Genomic DNA, 23378 nt, shown 5'->3' with positions numbered 1-23378 from the left:
GTACTTCTTCCAAATAAACTTCCCCAGTCGACGGTTAAATAATAATAAGGCAAACAGTTGGCAAAAAATATAATAATAATGGGTGTATATATTAGTAGTGACAGGAAACAAAACAGCAAAACAATACATAATTAATTTTCCTCCAAGCTCCCTCATTACACCCTAAATGTACCAGGCAGAATAATATAATACTAAAAAATGCAACCAAAATATACATATATATATATATATATATATATATATACTTAACATCAGGGCTTTTGGTTTAAAATTATTAAGTTAAGTGTCTGAGCAAGGGAAAGGTCCTTATAATTAATTTATTTTAAGTAAGGTCAGGAAAACCCATATAATCAAACAACTGCTGACAATAATAAAAAACCAACAGTGGATGTAAGATACAGTGATCCTGTATATATATATATATATATATCAAATCCCGGGCAGGGTGCCAGCCCACCGCAGTACACACACACGCACCCACACCCACACACCATGCACACGCTAGGCACAATTTAGGATCACAATGCACCTAACCTGCATGTTTTTGGACTGTGGGAGGAAACCAGAGTACCTGGAGGAAATCCACGCTGACATGGGAAGAACATGCAAACTCCATGCAGAGAGGACCCAGAAAGCAAACCCAGGTCAACTTACTGCGAGGCAGCAGCGCTACCACTGCGCCACCGAGCCCCTCTATATACTGTATGCATATATATATATATATATATACAGTGGTGTGAAAAACTATTTGCCCCCTTCCTGATTTCTTATTCTTTTGCATGATTGTCACACAAAATGTTTCTGATCATCAAACACATTTAACCATTAGTCAAATATAACACAAGTAAACACAAAATGCAGTTTTTAAATGATAGTTTTTATTATTTCGGGAGAAATAAAATCCAAACCTAAATGGCCCTGTGTGAAAAAGTAATTGCCCCCTTGTTAAAAAATAACCTAACTGTGGTGTATCACACCTGAGTTCAATTTCTGTAGCCACCCCCAGGCCTGATTACTGCCACACCTGTTTCAATCAAGAAATCGCTTAAATAGGAGCTGCCTGACACAGAGAAGTAAACCAAAAGCACCTCAAAAGCTAGACATCATGCCAAGATCCAAAGAAATTCAGGAACAAATGAGAACAGAAGTAATTGAGATCTATCAGTCTGGTAAAGGTTGTAAAGCCATTTCTAAAGCTTTGGGACTCCAGCGAACCACAGTGAGAGCCATTATCCACAAATGGCAAAAAATGGAACAGTGGTGAACCTTCCCAGGAGTGGCCGGCCGACCAAAATTACCCCAAGAGCGCAGAGACAACTCATCCGAGAGGTCACAAAAGACCCCAGGACAACGTCTAAAGAACTGCAGGCCTCACTTGCCTCAATTAAGTTCAGGACTCCACCATAAGAAAGAGACTGGGCAAAAACGGCCTGCATGGCAGATTTCCAAGACGCAAACCACTGTTAAGCAAAAAGAACATTAGGGCTCGTCTCAATTTTGCTAAGAAATATCTCAATGATTGCCAAGACTTTTGGGAAAATACCTTGTGGACTGATGAGACAAAAGTTGAACTTTTTGGAAGGCAAATGTCCCGTTACATCTGGCGTAAAAGGAACACAGCATTTCAGAAAAAGAACATCATACCAACAGTAAAATATGGTGGTGGTAGTGTGATGGTCTGGGGTTGTCTTGCTGCTTCAGGACCTGGAAGGCTTGCTGTGATAGATGGAACCATGAATTCTACTGTCTACCAAAAAATCCTGAAGGAGAATGTCCGGCCATCTGTTTGTCAACTCAAGCTGAAGCGATCTTGGGTGCTGCAACAGAACAATGACCCAAAACACACCAGCAAATCCACCTCTGAATGGCTGAAGAAAAACAAAATGAAGACTTTGGAGTGGCCTAGTCAAAGTCCTGACCTGAATCCAATTGAGATGCTATGGCATGACCTTAAAAAGGCGGTCCATGCTAGAAAACCCTCAAATAAAGCTGTATTACAATTCTGCAAAGATGAGTGGGCCAAAATTCCTCCAGAGCGCTGTAAAAGACTCATTGCAAGTTATCGCAAACGCTTGATTGCAGTTATTACTGCTAAGGGTGGCCCAACCAGTTATTAGGTTCAGGGGGCAATTACTTTTTCACACAGGGCCATGTAGGTATGGATTTTATTTCTCAAGAAATCAGGAAGGGGGCAAATAGTTTTACACACCACTGTGTGTGTGTGTATATATATATATATATATATATATATATATATATATATATATATATATATATATATATATATATATATATATAGTCACACACATGCGCATGGGAGGCAGCTAAAGGGCTTAAATGAAGGCAGTTCGGAGGCATGCCGGGATGTGGCAGAGTGCACTGACTCTTTTTCTCACTTCCCTGTAGACCATTCCTGGGAGACTCCACCTGGCTCTCTTGACATCACTTTCGGGACCGAACCAATGGATACAGACCTTACCAGCTCCGGCCCCTCTGATGTCACGTACGGGTCTGATCCAATGAGCGATGAACATATGCCCGATCCTTATGACCTCACTTCCTGTCTTCCCCTTTAAAAGCCTGCCCTTTTCCCCTTTTCCCTCAGTCTTGTTTTGGACTCCGTTGTATGCACTCCAGTGCTAATTATTGTGATAAAAATGACTTTTGCAGCCGGGATACCATATTACACGCGAGGCTGCCCCAAACCTTTATCTGTTCATGTCTTGTTATTGTGACTATATGTATATATATATATGTATATATATATACACACACACAACACAAGCCCTCCCTTGATACCACACTGCACATTAAATAAAATGACACACAGAGAACACAAGACGCCTACAAAAATCCAAGGCTGCAAATGGAGGATAAGTAATGGTAGTAAGCCTGATTCAGTTATAAAAGTGTCCTACAGCAATTATATATGGACTACAATGATGGCTGGCTGCTCTCCCAAATGACAAAAACACTCTCACCATTCTTGATCCTCGGCATCTCGGCGTGATCCGGATCCCTTGGGATTCTCCATTGTATTGGTGAAATTGTCCAGTCTGGCATTGAAAGCGGCAAGCAGGCGAATGTGTTGACGATTCGAATCATTGTTCTTTTCTTGGTTGTCGGTATGGAAACAAAAAATAGGTCTCCTTCTCCTTACCTCCTTATGTTTTAAATAGTACTGACCCGGATGCAAAATGATGAGATTGAAAGGCCAAACTAACACAGGGACCATGGTTCCATAATGTTATCCTTCCCCCTTTGTTTCCAGGGGACAATATTTGCATAGACACACAAAGACCATGTAAACACAACAACACTACGAAAGACATGACTCATGAGCGCAATACATTTAAGACAACGTTTATCTTGTAGCACTGCTACATTGTTCTATCAGTATTACAACATTTGTCTGAATCTGAGCAGACAGTATAGCACTGTTCACTTCAGAAATGATCCTTTAATTTTTGTGAGTAGTCATATCATCAATAAACTCCAGTGATCCACTTCCATTGGCAGTCACGCATTTCCATGCCATAACACTGCCACCACCACGTTTCACAGATGATGAGGTATGCTACAGATAATCACCCATTCTTTCTCTTCTTCATATTCTTCTCTATCCAACATTTGGGTACAAATTGATCTGAATTTCATTTGCCCACAGAAAACTGTTCCAAAACTGGAATATTTTTTTTTTAATATTTTCTGGCGGAGTCTAATCTGTCCTTCTTGTGCTTGAGGTTTACCAGAGGTTTGCATCCTGTGGTAAACCCTCTGTAGTTGCTTTTGTGAAGTCTTCTCTTGATTGTAGACTTTGGCAATAATAGGCCTACCTATCATAGAGTGTTCTAGGTATGGCTAAATATTGTGAGTTGTTTTTTCTTCACCAAGGAAAGAATTTATTGCAGCAGTACTGTTTCTTTCAGCTGTACTAACCCTGAATTCCTGTCCTTCGTTTTCTTTCTCCAAGTAACCAATCACCATACAATCAGCTCTTTAATAAATGTCAAGCCATCTGTAAGCTTAAAACACAGATTCTTCAAAACATTTAAGGAACTTTGAAATATCTTTGTGGTACATGTTTAATTATTCCATCCATCTATCCATCAAGAGTTACGGCAGCCCCAGCAAGCATACAGCGCGAGGCAGGAACAATCCCTGAATGGGGCACCAATTCATCGCTGCTACTGCGCCACCGTGTTCTCACATGTTTAATTATTAACAGTATACATTACTTAAATGAAGTTAAAAATTGATCTGTATAATGTAATATATATACTTTACTGCATTTCATCTTAAAAATGATATCATGAGCTCCAAGAAGATACCACCTGGAAATCTATATTAACTTAAAGTCAGTCATCATCATCTGCATATAAAGGCTTTCTTCTATTGAACTGAATTGAATTCCTTTATTGTTATTGTATGGTACAATGTGATTCAATATGCAAATCCTCCATAAACTTATTTTCCTATAAAATGGTAAAATAACATCAACAACAACCACAATAATAATAATAATAATAATAATGCAATAAAAAAACTGTGAAAAATATACAATATGAAAGCATAAGTGGATCAGGTTGTGCAATATTACAGCTGTAATACACGTAATTGTACTTATAATTACAAACAGTTCTAGCGGGAGCACTTGATGGACTGATTGAGTGTGTTTATAGCTCTTGGGGTGAAAGTGCTTCTGAACCACGAGGTCCATACAGGAAAGGCTGTGAAGTGTTTGCCGAATGGGTGAAGTTCAAATAGACTGTGCGAATAGCTGTGGCACCATGTGCAAGAAGCTGTATCCCGATAATTCTCTCTACTCTTGACACAAACTACCGTAGAGCTTTCCGATCAGCTGCTGTAGAGCTGCAATACCACATTTAGATACAGTGGGTTAAAATACTCTGAGTGGCGGTCTGAGAGTAACAACACCAAATCAGCTATAGCATTTGGAATAGTTTGCCCATTCTGTGCACCATTATATTGTTACAGGTTAATTACAATCAGATGCCTTAAACTAAAAAATGATATGCGGTTAATTTCAGAGTATTTGATAAAGCCATTTCTAGGATGTGAGTCTAAAAATAAAGGGATGCCACACAGGAAGAGTAGCACTGCTTTGTCACTGGGTGCTTCCAATTTGCAAAACCAAGGTCAAAACTTGTATACACTATGGTTTGAGCTGACATGACAATCCACACTTGGAATCATCTCCAGACCTTCTACCTGATTAATAGTTAATGAAATAATGAGGGACCGGCTCACACCTGGCTATGGAGCAACTTGTTAGTCAATTGTCCAAATACCCTTGACCCCCTGAAAATGAGATGACCATGTTTAAAAATGGCTGTCATTCCTAAGTGGCTCATACGGTATGTCTGTTAAGCCCTTTAGATTAATACTGAAAGCCTATTCTTCAATCATGAAATTATTTCTTTCAAATCCATTGTGGTGGCGTATTGAGCCAAAATTATGAAAATGGTGTCACTGTCCAAATACTTACAGACCTAACTGTGCATGTTACCATGTGCGTATCTTATATGCAGACTTCAGCTGGAAGTGAGAATAGATGAATTAGCCTCAGGGAGGGCATACAGCTGGCTGAATGGGGGGATGACTGCAGGCTGCATGCTGCTAATTGACACATTTGCAAAACAGAATACAAATTTATTCGCATATGTCAGGAAAACTAGGGTGTTTAAGGAGAACAAAATTTTTCGCAGGCTATTTGGGAAGCTAGTGTTAATAATTAGGCAAAACTGAGAAACACAGCTATATCTACATAAATAAAGTTAACTTGGCAACTACTTCTATGTGTTTGTTCTGAAAAATCTTAAAAATGACTCTAGTGATTTTCATGAAAATTGGATGGTAACTTGAAACATAGGGCATGTGGCATCTTGATGCAGTGGCTTTAACTCTCTACTTTACAGTGTCTGAAGTTAACTTTGTACCTGATTGATTAAAAGTGAATACCAATCCTACCAGGGTGGCCTGGGGACAGAATGATTTGCCACGATCTTAACGGGATGTGATAAAAGACAATCTGTGTATATACCATAGATTCCTGTCACCCCATCAAATTACCCCTTCTAACACAAATAGCTGCATTTCCCTGTTAGTCACAATGGGTTGCTCAGATAAGTGTAAAGTAAATTTACAGCAAAGTCTTGAAATTAAATAAAACCTGGGCAACCAGGGGAAATTCAACGAACATTAAGTAATATGGAGTTATGTGCTTTAACCCATTCCTTTTATGATAGTGTCAGAGAGGGGTGACAGGTTGCATATATAAATGGATTGGCAAATTATAATTTCACTGCACTCTATGTATGTTATGATATTACTACTACTATTAAGTGACCTAAACATGTAATGATGATGCTTGGATTCATAAAGCAGACATTTCCATGCAATAAAGAGTTATATAATGTATTTCGAAACCTTAGTTCACTCTATAAATGGAAATATTTGCTTGTTTTAGTGGTACACTGAACTCTTCATTTTTTTCTGTGATATATTTTCTTTCGTCGTGTCACTTCAGCATAAGGCTGGCATACCTTAGATGTCATCTGTCTGTCTGCACATAAAATTAACAAAACATATGAAAATTCTGGAAAAAAGTCAAATTATCTAACTAAAATTTGGCGTGACATTAAAATAAGCAAACTACATTTTTGCCTGTAGCAAAGTTATTCTTATACATTATGTGAGTGAAAAAAAGTCCCTGTAGCAAGAGCTTACAGTTCAATGTCAACATGAATCTGGAAATGTTTAGTGTTACTACAACCGGAGGATCATTTGCTGTTGTGATTCAGTGTTCACATGTATCTGTACACATTCAGAATTATAAGTGCTCATTAATCACTACAAATGTGCAATTTACTGAGGTAAAATGGTTCAACTACACTCAAAATGGCAGGTCAAGCACAATGGGAGCTATTGAAAAAGAGCCGAATTAAACAACAACTCTAGATCTTGAATAACAGATTTGATACTTTGATTCAAACTGTTTCATACTCCTCTTGACTCAGGTTATCAATAGTCTTGAGTTGAGGATGGACTAGTGCAATGAGGACATATAACAACTAGAGTGGTGAAAAAAGTGCTCATTGCTTTTATGTTCAAACAATAAACAATGCATTGTCCAAATTAAAATGCCTTGCCAGTTCTTCATAAATATATAATCCAATAAGAACACTGTCACTGTGGAAGTTAAAATCACAATGAATAAATAAATAATCCCAAAGCGGGTTAAAATCAGGGTTTAAAACGCAAATAGGATCAGTTCTCTCCCTAAACTTGAAGTGCATCCTCCCAATCCATGTTTCCTCTGGTCACCTTTAAGGTCTGCTCACCCCAGACCCTATGGCAAGCTTGATCAACTTTATCTGGCTTGTGTTCCCACCTCAATCCCTTGGCATCCTCAGGGACCCTGTGGGCCCTATACCCTACTCCCTTCTCCCACTACCGTCACTTGCCCTCTGTGGGACCTCTCGGAGCAGTTGGCCACTCCTTCTCACTTTGTGCTCAGCAGAAGCAACCTTACCCTCACATACTGTATACCACTGTTTCGCTATGCTTCCTCTGCCTTGGATCTGACTTCCCTTCTCACTCATGTTTCTTCACATCCTTTCATTTCATCTCCAGCTTTCTATTTTGATCTTTTTCTCCTTCTCTCTTTGTTCTTTCCCAGGTTCCTTTTTTGCCTTGTGGGTGCATGTGCTCTGCCTGTTGACCCGTGGGCTGATTGCATCTGCATGTAACAAGCAAACAGCTTGTTTCCCCAGTGTACACCCCATGGCAGTACAGCTTCGAGGCAGAGCACTCCTGTGCCCACAAGGTTGCACCGAATGTGGTGTTATGGGTCCACAGCTCGTTCAGCAAAGGCGTTTTTTTAAATAAATAATCACCGCACTCGCGGCGGCTTAGTGATGGGGCATGGTGGCCATAGCAAGCCATGGGGTGATCTGCGGTGTGGGCGTTTCTCACCTAGTGCACAGGTGAGGAACTGCCCACATCCGTTATTGTTCCTGTGGCTAATGTGCTGCAGCTGCTCTGGCCCCTCGCAATATAAAAAGAAGCACGAGTCGGTTGGAAGAGAGAACAGAAAAATAAGAGAAAAAAGGAAAAGTAAAGGACGGAGGTTACAGAGAGCGAGGGAGCAAGTCGGTGTAAGAGAGAGAGAGAGACACACGGTGCGTGCGAACAAGCGCTCATGGGCAGCTGCGAGGAAGCTGGGTGTTAGGCCGACACCCAGGTGTTGATGTTGAAGTTGCTCCTGCTGAGCGATCAGGTAGCGGGAGTGACCAGGGAAAGGCGACTGGCCGCGCAAGGCCGGAAAGGCAGCGGGAGTCAGGAGGCTTGGTGGTGGATTACCCAACGTGAGCGTCCTGGCCGTTGGAAGTGAACCAAGTCTCGGGTCTGGGATGAGTGCCAGACCGAAGCCAGGATCGGGAGGTCTCCAGACCTGTGTGTGAAAGATGAAAAGGGCAGCTGCAGAGAGCGTCTCGCCTGCTGCAAAGCCTAGTTGGGAGAATCAGGTGAGACGCTAGCGTAGAAGAGCACCGGGCTTGTTGTTGATTTTTAAAGACTGCTTCCTAAGGAACATTTTAACCTATGGTTTTAAGGATTCTTTTTGTTTCTATTGTTTTTATCTCCATGTTTTCTTTTATGGGATTATTTATTTAATGACTGTTGTTTTTGAAAAACTCTGGATCACTACACTTTATTTTGACTGTTTGTAATAAAAGCACTTTTGCACATTTATACCATCCCCTTGCTCAGTTGTTGCCTCTACTGTCTAGCTCATCTCGATGACATTATCGATGGTGTTGGGTTCATGGGCTCTCGAACAGCGATGGGAGTGTTGAGCCGAACCCGCATCATCACACTAAACTGTTTCTATTTAAAAACTCCTGCATTGCCATGGACCCATAATGTGCGTCACCATACTCAAACACTGACTGGAAGGTTTGATGTTTGATATGCACATTTTGCACACTTCAGGCAGAATGGCTGAATGAATCAAATATAGTCCTGTTAATATTAACATATCGGTCGTAGAATGTTTTTTCTTTGTTCAAAAATAGAGGTAAAGACTGATAAAAAGCAAAGTTCCATCAGTAAGCAGAAACATAGGCTAAGGGATTAAGGATTTATGAATAGCCCTGGCAGATTTAGGCACATTGTGGCATGGTGAAATATAAAGTACAGCTCATGGAAATCCTTAAACTTTCCAACCAAATTAGTAAGTGATTTTTATATTCTATCTTTTTAATGGAGTATTTGTGATGGGTAATGCCCTGGCAGACAGAGACACTCTTAAGGCTGCACTAATGACATAAGTAGTTATGCCTGTGCAAGAAGAAGGGCACCACTAGAGGACGGTTGTGTCTCCACAGTCATAAGAAAGAAAGAAAGAAAGAAAGAAAGAAAGAAAGAAAGAGGGAAGGTAAAGGCAGTGCTTTGTATGTTAGTGTTCTGGGCAAGTTGCCTCACTTGACACATATTAGAGAGTTTAAAAATGTTAAGCTTGATGAACAGTAGCAATAAAATTTATTTTATCTTTATTGTATACTTTCAGTTATACCTTTTGTATCCCCATTCTTCAAAATGTATAATTTTTTGTGTTTCTCAATGTTGTTTTTCTAGTTGCAAACAGCTTTTAGAAAAATCCCTTCCTATAAACAGCCATTCTTGTGTTGCCTGGGAGAAGATTTTCACAACAAAAGTTGACAGGAATTTAAAAGTGATTCCACTCCGTTTGTCTGTAGTGTCTGCTGCTTTAATCAATGGGACTAACATATTTGTATCATTTCAGCCATGGTGCTCCTGTTTGTCCTGTGGATGAAACGACGGGAGAAGGAGAGACAAACCAAACAACTGCTCATTGATCCCGAGGATGATGTCCGAGACAACATTCTGAAGTATGATGAAGAAGGTGGTGGCGAGGAAGATCAGGTTAGCCCAGTGCTAAAAAAAGACAAAAAACAGAGAAGGAAGATAAAGGAAAGTTGTCCTGTTTTATAGTTTCTATGTGTATATGTTATGGTAGAATCTGTTTTGGGCTGCCTCCAAATATCTCCAAAAATGTGCCTTTATACTAAAGTTCATGTTTTTGGCTTTAATAGATTTTAGAATTTTAGAATTTTGTTACATTTACCAATCAGATGTAGATGTGGTAAAGAAATGCTTGTATTATGAGCTGTTTTATATTTAGACATTCGATTCTTCTGTAACGTGTAACACATATGCTGTATTGTGTGAGTAAATACAGTACACAGTATTTGTGGTTTTGTGTATGTCATATACATGAATGTGTAGAGCATTTTAGGGATGTAAATGAGACATCTTTTTACTGTATTAGTTGGCATCTGCCTAGAAATATGTTTAGTTAATTAAAAAGTGACCATTACTTTTAGGGGTTAGGGGTAGGCTTAGGATTAGGTTTTTTATTTTAATTATTTGTGATGTCACCTTTGTGACTTTTTCTGTGCCTGCCTCCTTTAGCAAGTGTGAAACTATTGTATTTCAACAAGTGTGGTGGTGACAGGTCCCCCAAATAAGTTAGGCTCTAGATATTGACAAACCAAGGGAGAAGGCAGCTACATAATCTGTTTAAGTTTACAGGTTTACAGGCATGCTGGTTAGCTTTTTGGCAGGGTGGTGACCCAGTGGTTGGCATTTTCGATATATGTTGCTCATTGAAAGCTGAGAAGTAAAACTTTTAACATTTATCAAAACTTAAAACAGAGAAAAACAGATTACTGCTTACATGGAGGTTGATGGAAATCAGTTAATTGCATCCCTAATACCTGTGCACACATGTATGTATGGATGTATGAATGTAAAGTGCTTTTTTGTTAAAATACAATCATAAATGTTGCCAAAATGTTATGGTAGGCATGACTATTATATTGGATTCTGCTTTATCAAAGAAGGCTTTCCTTTATTTCCCAGTAGGCTTTCAATCAGAAGAGAATTGAAAGAGCACTGGATGGGGAAGCCTTTCTCTTTCACTAGAAGAATGATTACAGCTTCAGACTAGCAAAACATTACACAAAAAGCACTGTGCATATATATCTGTGTTTTTAGATTTATGTGGCTGTATCCATTGAATTGGCCCCCATTCCTAATTCCTCCCCTAATGTGTACTCAGGGATGGACTGACAATCGGGACTACCTGGACAATTTCTGATGGGCTGCTCACTCTGTGACTGTGGGGCAGGGCAAGGGAGCAAACAAGCAAATGAGAAGGAGAGACAGATAGAAACGAAGCAGAGCCCATACGCCATCCTGAGTACACCTGTCCAGTCACAAGATTCCACTAACTTCAGGGCCATCTAACTGAGTCACTGAAGAGAAGCAAAGAATAGGAAAGTGCAATGCACAGTGGATAGATGGAGAAAATGTCTAAAAAATAACAAATGGAGCAGTGAAAAAATACAAAAAAAATTAAATCACCTGAATAACAGGCAGCAAAATGTAAGAAAATCAGTAATTTGTGTGGACTTCATCAAAGCAAGGGTCTGTAGGATAGTTGGTGAGTAGAAGTGGTCAGCTTTAGCAGCCGGTTTACTGTGATTAGTTATGATGTGGATTAAGCAAAGACATTCATGAGAATACTCAAATTAAAATAAGGATGTAAGGGCTGTTGTTGTCCAGCCGATTGCAGTGGGACAATCTATTCCTGCCTGTACTCTAGTTACATTTTTCTGCCATGTAATTCCATATTACAGTCATTTGCTATTTGGAGTGCCTATGGTAGTAGCACAGCATTAGTTTGATTAGATGCATTTAACTTGTTTTCAAATTTGTTGTCATTGCGGAGACAAAGGTTTATCATTATCCAGGCTTGTTAGAAATGGTGTGTAACAACCATCTCCCTGAGTTTTCTCATAACTACATGAGAGCATTTTCCATCTTTATTCTCTGTGTTGCTAGATAACTTTTTCTTTGATGATTTCAGGACTACGACCTGAGTCAACTACAGCAGCCTGAATCACTGGATCACATCATCACTAAGCCTTCTGGGATCAGGCGAGTGGATGAAAGGCCTGTGGGAGCAGAACCACAATATCCAATCCGACCGGTTATCCCTCACCCTGGGGATATAGGCGATTTCATCAATGAGGTGAACATTTTTGTTTCATCTGAGCTTCCAACCGAAAAGTTGCTTGTAGTTGTAGCTTTTATTGTAATGTGAAGTTGTGTCCTTTGAAACCTTAGCACAATGTGTAAAGAATGTCAGTCATTTTCATACTCAATTAAACATGCACTAATTATTTGAGAAAAATAGTAATATTTGGAATCTAGTATTTATATTCTATATCTCATATATATATATATATATAATCTCTGACAACTTCAGAAACAGTAAATATCTTAATTTTATTATAAACATCTTCAGAAATGCTTATATTAAATATCAGAATATAATATTCGAGGGGAAACACAAAAATTCCCAGAATCGATCAATAGCATGGCAGTCAGGTTTAGTTATTGAATATACCACTAGGAATTGTAAATCTGGTTAATCAGTCTACAGAATGGTCTCATGCTGGAGTGACTGATGGGATATTTCTGTCACTTATTCAACAATTGTGCAGGTGACTTTGACATATTTTCCCACCAAGTAACCATGGCAGACAGTGCTAATCACGTTTTTTGACATTGATGGACTTGTTCACAAAGAGTTTGTTTTTCATGAACCAACTTATAATCAGTGACATCTGTAAGAAAGGAACATGCCTCCCAGATGTGATGGGGAACATTACCCATACGGGAGGCCAGTGCGACAATGCAGACAAATTGGTCAGCTGAGTAAATAAATAACTTTGTACCTGGTCGGTGTAAGTTAATGGAGGGACCAGCAGAAGCCAAGAGTTGGGAGTGGTTCTATCTGCCATATGCCAGACGGCAGTTGTCCTTGTATGGGAAACCAGTCGGGACACCTGCAGGGGTGCTTGGGAGATGGGAGTCCGGAAGTGCAGTCCTGTCAGGGTCCCTGGGGATCGAGAGAGGGCACTGTTGAGGGAAGACCTCTCTAATTTACTTATGGCCAGGAATACTTCCAGTGCCACATCATGTCTTCCAGGGAGCATAAGGAAAGAAGGGAGGTCCTCCCCCAGCAGCCCCCTCTCTTGAGCCCCGGGGCTGCAATTTCATTTATATTTAATTAATTTCCGGACTCCATCTACCAAGCAACTCTGTGGGTGTCCAGACTGGTTTCCCATATGAGAATCAGTGCCACCTGACGTTATGGGGGATGGAAACACTCTCGGCTTCTGCTGGTCCCTCCATTAACTTACACTAACTGGGTACAAAGTCATTTATTCGTTCACATTCAGGATACCCATTCTCCTCCTGCACATTACATTAAATTGCTGAAGCGTATACAAGAAAGCAGTGGAAAACAAACATACAGAGAAGTTGCACATGGAAAACTCGATTTTTCAGCATGACAACACACCTACACAAAAGGCTTTGTCAGTCAGAGTTTTTGACTAAAAAACACTGTGGTTGTTGCTTTACACCCCCATATTTGTCAGATCTTAGTTCCTGTGACTTTTTTTGTGTTCCTGGCATTAAAACTGAGACTGATGTGAAGAGGATTTCCTACAATGGAAGACAAACAAAAACATAAGAGGTTGTAGAGATGGTAGCAGAAAATGAGCACAGGAAAGTTTCTAGGAATGAGAAAAGCGCTGGGACAGGTGTATTGTATCTCATGGAGAGTATTTTGAGGGTAATTAAAAGGAAACTGCTGTACGTTTTATAAAGTTTTTTTTTAACGATTCTGGCACATATTGGATCTTCCCTTATAAACAGTAGCTTATTTAGCCTTTATATTGTCAATATCTTAGACATATCCATGTTTCAGTCTTTTTTTTTTTCAATTTTTTCAATTTTTTTTTTTGTGCAATCTTTATACAATGGGTTGAAGCCTGAAAGGTTCCTCACATACAAGCTACATTGAAGGAGCCTTTATTATGTAATGAAAGACACCGGCGTGTCCCGAGGTATTGTTATTAAAAAAACAATTGTATTACTTTCATTTTTATGACTTACCATTTAATAAAACCTTAAAATAAAAGAGACAGAATATGGTGACGGGGTTTTAGCAAATACTTTGTGTACACATTTAGTAGATACGGCTCTATCACTTTAACTTAACAGAAGCTTCAGTCCTCTTATCAAAGTGACTTTCCTGAACTACCTTCTTGTAGCCCAAATCTCAAATTAAAGTCAAAAATAGGTCATGTAAATCTCACTTTGAGGAGATGATAACTCCTGGGTGGAGAGCTGTCTCAATCGATTATCGGAACTGGCAGGCCTTGCCAGGGTGAAGGCTTTTGTCACTGAGATGGCACAGTCTTCCAGGACTTTGTGAAATGGTGTCAAGACTTACTTCAGCAGGAGGCTTCTCCCTGTCGCCTCTGTCTCTCTCAACAAATCAAACTGCCACCTCGAACCAAACAGCTGGCGTCAGGAGGCCTGGCAGCAACTGACCTCTTCATGAGGTTGGCAGCCGTTTAACAAGTAGTGTTGCTGACAGAGACGCTAAACAAAAGTCAACACATAGAGCATATTTCAAGACGGAAATATGATTCTACTGTTGTTATTCACAGCTTTTTTGAAATATTGCTTTAGTTTAAAAATAAGAACTTGGATGGTGCAAAATGTAATTTGTGGGAGAAATGTATATGTAAGAAATGAAACCCAGCAAGAGATTGACATATGTGCACTTTAAGGGAATAGTTTGCACCCAAAATGACAATAAATATTTATTTTTGTTTGTCAGTCTCAAAAGTTAAACCTGCCATTGTCATATTATACTGTAAATGAGTGTCCTGCAGACAGACCTGCAGCTTGCTGCTTTCACACTAACAGTCCCACTTAAGGATGGTTGTGATTTGAGTCGCCTCCCAGGCAAATGCTGTAGGTACTGGTCACACTTCATCGACAGCGCCAGTGTTCATAGAAATGAAAGGAATACATCAATAAAATAAGAAAGGTATGCAGCATGAACACTAAAAGAATTTTAATTTTCTTCTGACATACCTAAAGATGCTTTCTAAGTAAAAATGTTTTGTCAAATACTAATTACACAATAAGCTTAAAGGAAGTTCACAAAATTAGTTTTTTTTGGTTATTATAATGAAGTGTAATGTTAAATATTTTGTGCATTTGTTATACCCAATTAATTTAATTAGTGTAATTAAAATTCTTTGGAAGTACTGCCCCAATTTGCATGAAAAGGAGTATAGAACAGTTAGAACTGATTTTCAAACTAAAGTAAAGGATAATGTGTTGCTCCTAAACGGAAATGCATGCAGATTTATGTATTGCCATTGCAAATAAAATACACTATTATAATGATATTTAAGATACAGTGTAATAATATTTGGATTTTTATAAGTATTGCAGTTTCATTCTTCAGTTTGTTTTTAATTTATTATACCCCCTTTTATTTGACTAAAATTAAAATTCAACTAATGCCTCTATGGATATAAATCTGTGAATCTGATACCTATTCAGAAAAACTCTTAATTCAGTTCATCCCACTTGTCATTGTTAGTTGCTTTGATTCTTTAAATTAATTTCAAATGTTTTCATAGTCCCCAGAGTACAAATGGGGTTACTCACTACATCATCTAATTTTCATTTCAAGTTATTTCTTGTGAGATGAACCCTTATATTTTTAGTAGTAGGGCTGTTCACCAGCAATTAAGAATAGAATGTTCATATTTAAAATATGTATTTGTCTGAAGATTCAAGTGTAACCTATAATTCAGAGGGCCACATATACAGTATGTATGTTCACATTAGTGATGAGCAGTGTTGGGGATAATTTTTAAAGTAACAAATAACCTAAAGCAAGATGTATTATATTGAAATAAAAATACTTGTTTTACTTAAAACAAAAAAACAGATGTGGTGCTGCATTACTACATAAGCTTATTTAAACACCCGAAAAATGTGTAATATCACACACGTGTGCACTCCATCTGTTTACTGAGGAAGAGGTTAAGCACATGCATAGCATGCAATCAAGTGAAGCGAACTGAACAAACGTTATAAGTATACATTTAATCCTGCACATGCAGAGGAATAAATGCATCGGGCACAGTTTAGGGTCAGAGTGAGCCAGAGAGTATCACAGCATCACTGAGAATAAGACAAGAAGCAAACATGGTGAATTGGTGCCTTTTGCAAGGCTCAGTTGCACACTCAAGCAGAAAAAGACTGTGCTGCATGCAGTCCAGTAACAAGAAACCTGTAATTAAAGTGGCAGTTTAGCTTAAACCAAGGTGGTTGCTTTAGAAATGTTGAAACAGTGTGATCAGGAGGCACAGCAGTTAGTGTTAATACCGTGAATCCTTGATGGCTCGTGCTGGCGTTGAAAAAAGGAGATGGATGTTATATACTTTACAGCACATGAAGGACTGCTTGGGCCAAGATCCGCCTGGGAGCATGGAATGTCGGAACCATGTTCGAGACCTCCAAGACAGCACAAGTCCTAGGTGAAATGAAGAGATACCACCGGAACATCCTGGGGATTAGTGAAAGTCACTGGAAGGGCTTCAAACGCAAAGTTCTACAAGATGGATCCATCATCCTCCACTCAGGCCATGAGAGCGCCCATACACATGGAGTAGCCATCATAATTTCCAAAGAGAAAGCCAAACCCCTGCTGGAGTGGGAATCAGTAAGTGAAAGGCTGATTAGAGTGCGCCTCAACTCCAAGTTCTGCAAATTCACCATCTTGCAGTGCTACGCACCAACAAATGAGGCTGAGGAGGAGGTCAAAGAGGACTGGTATGAACAGCTCCAAATGGCAGTCTCTAAGGTACCCCAACACGACATGCTCCTGATAACTAGCAACATGAATGCCAAAGTGGTAACCGACAGTTCCAACTATGAGAGGGCAATGGGGACATATGGGCATGGCACAAGAAACAACAATGGTGAACGCCTTGTTGATTTCTACTTGAACAACAATCTTGTCATTGGTGGAACTATTTTTCCACACAAGAACATCCACAAGCTCACATGGAAGTCACCTGATGGAAGAACTACCAACCAGACTAACCACATTATAAACAATGGAAAGTGGCGCAGGTCATTACAAGACGTGAGAGCATATCGAGGTGCAGATGCCTACAGTGACCACTACCTGCTCGTTGCCACCATCAAGCTCAGGCAGAAGAGGTCGATGCCACAAGGCCAGCGGCAGAAGGTGTTAGATATTGTAAAGCTCCATTATCCAAAGAACCATAAGGAATTTGTGCTGGAGCTAAGGAACCATTTTGGCACACTAGATGTTACCCTTGAAACAGAAGAGCCCTCTGTAAACCACAAATGCAACATCATTAAAAACATGTACTCTGAAACAGCAGAAAAAGTCTTAGGCTATAAACAGAGAAGAGCCAAAGAATGGATATCCGCTAAGACATGGCAGAAAATTGAGGAGAGAAAACAGATAAAAGGAAAGCTATTGAGTATTATGTCCCAACGACTCATTGAAAAAGCCAAGCTGTCCTATAAAAACAAGGACAAAGAAGTGAAGAGGAGTGCCAGGAGAGACAAGAGGACCTTTGCAGAAAGCCTGGCAAAGGAAGCAGAGAAGGCCGCAGCCTTGGGGAACCTGGGGACTGTATATAGGATCACCAAACGTCTCTGTGGAAATCACACAAGCCAAATGTGTTAGGGATAAGAATGGCAACATTTGCTCATCAGAGCGAGAGCAAGCAGCCAGATGGGTCCACCATTTCCAGGAAGTGCTCAATCACCCTGAGCCAGAACAACCTACCAACATCACAACAACAGAGTAAATCCTGGAAATCAACATCAATCCCCCTGACCTTACTGAGGTTAAAACTGCCATTCTATCCCTAAAGTGTGGCAAGGCATGTGGCCTGGATGCAATCCAAGCGGAAATGCTGAAGGCCAACATTTCAACATCAACTAAAGTCCTTACCGATCTCTTCCAAAATATCAGGAACAGTGATACCATCCCTGAAGTCTGGTCTAAGGGCCTCATTGTCAAAATCCCAAAGAAAGGCGACATCAAAAACTGCGACAACTAGAGAGGAATCAGCCTTCTGTCCATCCCAAGCAAAGTGATCTGCAGAGTCCTCCTTAACAGAATGGAGCCAGCCATTGCCTCCAAGCTTAGACAAGGAAAAGCAGGCTTTAGGAAAAGAAGAGGATGTATTGACCAGATCTTTGCACTGCGAAACATCCTAGAGCAGTTCTTAGAATGGAACACACCCCTGTACATCAACTTTGTTGATTTCAAGAAAGCATTTGATAATGTCCACCGTAACACTCTTTGGAAGATACTCCAGTACTACAGAATCCCAAATAAGATAATTACAAATTTAATTGTAGTGTCCTTATGGGCAACACTCTCACTGAATGGTTCCCTCTACAGTCCGGAGTGAGACAAAGGTGCATCATCTCTCCCATCCTCTTCCTACTTGCAATAGACTGGATCACAACCAACACAATAGCAGATAAACACCGAGGCATCCAATGGACCCTGTCCTCTCAATTGGAAGACCTTGACTTTGCAGACAACCTTGCTCTCCTTTCAACAAACCACTCCAATATGCAATCAAAAACGGACAGGCTTCACAAATATACCAGACAGGCCAGACTGAACATCAACACCTCCAAAACCCAAGTGATGTGCATAAACTCCATCCCCACAGCACCCATCCAAATGAATGGATCACCACTCGAGTTTGTGGAGGGCTTCACCTACCTTGGCAGCCTTATCAGCAAGGACAGCACTGTCCATAAAGGCATTAGAGCAAGGCTAGGAAAGGTTCAGGGTGCCTTTTCCCAACTCCGTTCCATCTCTAGGTCTAAACAATACAGCCTAAAATCAAACATGCTGCTATACAACAGTAACGCAAAGTCTGTCCTCCTGTATGGTTCAGAGTGTTGGCGTGTGGTCAGTACAGACATGAGGAGACTTGAGGTCTTCCACAACAGATGTCTCAGATGAATCTGCCAGATCTTTTGGCCCAACAAAATATTAAACCAACAATTATATAAGAAAACAAGCAGTCAATGCATCACCAAGGACATTACAATACGACGCTTAAGATGGCTTGGACATGTGTTAAGAATGGAGCAAAACCGCATCCCAAGAGTTGCCTTAAGATGGACACCACCTGGAAAAAGAAAAACTGGAAGACCCAAAAACACCTGGCATAGAACGGTGGTACAAGAGCTTCAAAAGATGAACCTGTCATGGAGAGAAGCACAACATGCTGCAAAGGACCGCATGCGATGGAGGCTCATTGAAGCCTTATGTCCCACAAGGGACGAAGAGGATTGATTGATTGACATGAAGGACTAAATGTTTATAAAACACTAGAAATGATCACATTTGTCTGTTTCATGAAGGTTCAGATTTGGAGTTAGGAGTTAGTAACAAATGTTGGCCAGTGAAATGTGCAGCTTTTGATGCAAAACAAGAAAAAGTAATGCATTGTTTGTAGTGCATTACATTTTATAATAAGCAACTATATAACGTATTTTATGAATTGCTTTTTTTTGTAAGTAATGAGTAATGTAACTAAATTACTTTTTAAAGTACTCTTCCGCAACACTGGTGATGAGCGAGACAAGGAAATTCTGGTTTGCACAATTTTCTGAAAGTGACACTGAAACGCAGTGATTTCTTTGGAGTTTTTAAATGGTTTTTGGAATAGAAAACCAGTTATGTTACCCCACTTGTTCATCCAGGTTTACCTGGTTACCTGTGCAGCTGCATATTGTAGGTAATTGCCTGTACACCCGTACAATCAATTCTATTTATGCCTTTCGTTTAAATCACAGCAGAGGTGCAGTGCTTTTTTTTTAAATGCTGCAGACTTTCCAGATGACGACACACCAAAACCTGTAATTGTGCATGGTACTGTGTTTTTTTTCCACAGGAACCCACTTGCATCTCATCTAGTAATCTAGTTTCCTAAGAAACATTCCCTACAGTTGCTACAGATAAGGGATCACATGCTGATCATACACTGAAGAGCTTTGAGGTTCATTTTTGTCTCCAATGCCTCTTTAGGATTGTCATGATAATCGCCAAAGTGGACATCCTCTTACCAGTACAAATACAACACATAACTGTTTGGTCAAATAGACATGACAGAAAATGGATTTTTGAATGATTTTTTTCCTTTTTATTAGAGATCTTCTGTCTATGCATGCAGGGGGTAAGACATGTCAGCCAACTCTTCTAGCTGAAAGGGAGGATGAAGCCATAGCCTAAAGAGGTTTTTCATACTAAAAAACAAATATCAGCACGGCCGACCTCTTACCCAGCCGGCAGCTACACCTCCAAGACCTGTGACCTGGATAAATTACTGAGGTGAATCTTATAAAATCAAGCCGTACCGCTAACAAATTAAATTTTCCCCACAATCGACGGTTTAAACATAAGCACACAAAAGCAGACATGTCTAATAAGTGAATATATTAAATGGATCACAACAAAACACTACTGCACATTCCCCACGTAAAAAGAAAAAATATGTATATATACCTCCACCAAAGCAACAACGTGACACCACCATATATATACACAACAAACCTCCCTTGCCCCTGTAACATAACAAACAACAATGAATAACAACAATGAATGAAATACGGAATGAATGACCGTGAACTTGAGTCAGAATATATTACTGTCCTGTATGTGGATGACTGGTCAACAGATATGTGATGCGTTTGTATTTTCCGGAACAAATGGAACAACCTCACCATGAATCCTCGGCTTGTGGTGGATGATGTAGTCTGACCCTCGGGTCTGTGGTGATGAGGGAATTGAAGCAAGTCCAGCAGAGTAAAAAACAAACCGGTTACCAAAAGCAGGATGTGGAAAACAGCAGGTAAAGATTAAGAAAAATCCTCGTCTTTCTCCTCTCCTCTCTCCTTTTCTTTGTTCCCTCCTGATTGTTTAAATGGTTAAGAGCCGGAAGTTACTGATTGTGATTGAAAACAGGTGCTTTCCATCTTGGGGCTGTGGTCTCTTTCTATCATCCTTCCCCCCTGTATTTACGGGGACGACACACACTGACGCACACATAAACAGCAAACGGGACGATGGAAACAAAACACACTTAGTACTAACATTGACAACACTATTACTATGTAGCCCCGCTACATAGTGGCCCAATATTTTTACCAATCTGCACCATGGTCCAGGTTTTTAATGCAAGCAGTTGTATGCTGTAGCATGGAGCCATACAGATGTGAAGTAATAACCCGAGGAACTACAAGCCAGCGCTATACAGGCATTCCTTTGGTTTCTTTGTATCCTTAGCTATTTCCCATCTATTCTTATAAGAATGCATTATTTGTGAATATCTACTGTAGTAAGAATACTTTAGGTAATGATTGCTCTGGCAGCTAAAATAGAAAAAGGGTGGGCTCCAAAATAGCCCATAAAGGACAAGTCTCCCCAAGGCAGGCGGTAGGCTTCAGGCCTAACTAAGCCTCAGCAGGGACTTTAGCCTTTTAAATTCAAAACAATAGCAAAAGAGTCCCAAAAGCATAAAATATGTCTCTTCGGAGGAAACACCATGTAAACTCTGGCTGGGGCCAAGACAAGTCCACAAAATCTAATATACAGGATGTTTATTAGCAAAAAAAGAGCAACATACATAAAGACTTTAATGAGCAAAAAGGAAGTTGCCAATGACAATCCATGTAAACGAAATCCCAAAAAACACAGTCCTAAAGGGAATCCTTAATCCAGAGCCATAAAAAGTCAAAAACCAAAACAAAAGCACAAATCACAAACAGCACCAAGCTTACAATTCCACCAAACTCCAGAGGATACTTGAAATGATCTGCCCGGACCTCAGTTTCCTGCTGCCCCCTCAAATTCAACTAAATTAGAGCAAGGGCACAATCAGAATGCTACTGTCTCATGCAGCAAATATTTAATATAAATTAAAAACTGCTCAGGGCTCAGTGACCAATAGTCATTCCTGTTTAATCACTCACCAAAAATACTAAATCAACACTAGCAATCAGTAATATGTACAAATAATGTATTAGTAACTCAACAAACAGAAAATAATTATGTTATGACGGATAAAAGAACAAATACATTCCCAAATCTAAGCAGATCTTGCCTGAAGAAGGGGCCTGAGTTGCCTCGAAAGTTTGCATATTGTAATCTTTTGAGTTAGCCATTAACGGTGTCATTTTGCTTGACTTCTCATTACCCCCATAATGGCTAACACATTATGACACCGTTTTACTACAAATCTAAGCACAAAATTTAAGGTGCACAATGTCATTGCGATTATTAACCTGTTTTAGAAGAAAACAACAGTTCACATTTAAGTCTTTACTGTCATGAAGATGACAAAGATAGCTGGACAAAATCCACACCAAGTCATCACAAATATAAAATAAGTATTCTCTCCTACCAGGAAAAATGGTTTGGTGCTCCATCAAAAATAAAAAAGGAGTGTGTTTGTCTTCTGAGATGTGCCTTACTTGTATATCTAGGGAAAAAAATCCAACTTCCAGTAGGTTGCTTTAGTTTTGAGTTTCCTGGACTTGTGTGTTGTTGCTTCCTGCTTCTCCTCCAGATTTCTCCCTTTCTCTTCTTACCTTTCTGGGTTAAATTACCTGTCCTGTCTCTTCTTCAAAGGTGAAAAATCCCCTTTTTCTCTAAAACAATGCAAAAATAAGTTCCAAGGCATACATTCAAGGAGAAAACAAACTAATGTAAGGCCTAAAGTACACGGTGGCATTGCTACACCCTTAATGGTGATGGGCAGGTTGTGCTGCCTCTTGGGGATCAATCCACAAAATACAAGGAATATAAGAGAACCACAAACACACATAGATACAATATAATAACTAAATTAAATAAAATTATCAGATATTAGCTAATTAGACAAAGAACACAAAGAAGATAAAAAGAAGCACTTTAACCCTTAACTTCTTGCTGTATTTTGTACACCAATCTCAGTTATTTTTGTCCAATGTCCTTTCACTTGAACCTACCTGCAGCATCCTCCATCTATCCTCAAGCTTGATTCCTTACAAGTACAGTGACACAATGGCTTCCCTCCAGTGGGCCCCCCAGCTGGTTTTATAAGTGGATGCACATTCACAAGTTCCACACGGTGCTTTTGGTACACCGCACAGATACTTACGTATGTATGAGAACGATGAGATGTTCTTCTTGCAGTGAGTTTTTCTGCAAAGAACATTCAACGGCTGAAGCAAAATGTGATACATGTGCAAATCCTGCAGTGGCTGAAAGTGTGAATGGAGATGAATGAGCACTGAAGAACTGGATAAGGTTTATTTTCAGATAGTCC

General features: G+C 39.8%; 1 protein-coding gene across 1 annotated transcript in view; it reads left to right on the top strand.

Moving 5' to 3' along the window:
• Window positions 1-23378, top strand: part of cdh4 (cadherin 4, type 1, R-cadherin (retinal)) — a 1132965-nt gene that overhangs the window by 1106311 nt on the left and 3276 nt on the right. The window contains exons 15-16 of the mRNA XM_039735522.1: window positions 9830-9969; window positions 11978-12142. Coding sequence (XP_039591456.1) covers window positions 9830-9969; window positions 11978-12142 — 305 coding nt within the window. The remainder of the gene's footprint in view (window positions 1-9829; window positions 9970-11977; window positions 12143-23378) is intronic.

The sequence above is a fragment of the Polypterus senegalus genome, chromosome 14, assembly GCF_016835505.1.
Source record: "Polypterus senegalus isolate Bchr_013 chromosome 14, ASM1683550v1, whole genome shotgun sequence".
Classification (NCBI taxonomy): Eukaryota; Metazoa; Chordata; class Cladistia; order Polypteriformes; family Polypteridae; genus Polypterus; species Polypterus senegalus.
This window is presented reverse-complemented; position numbering and strand designations above follow the sequence as displayed.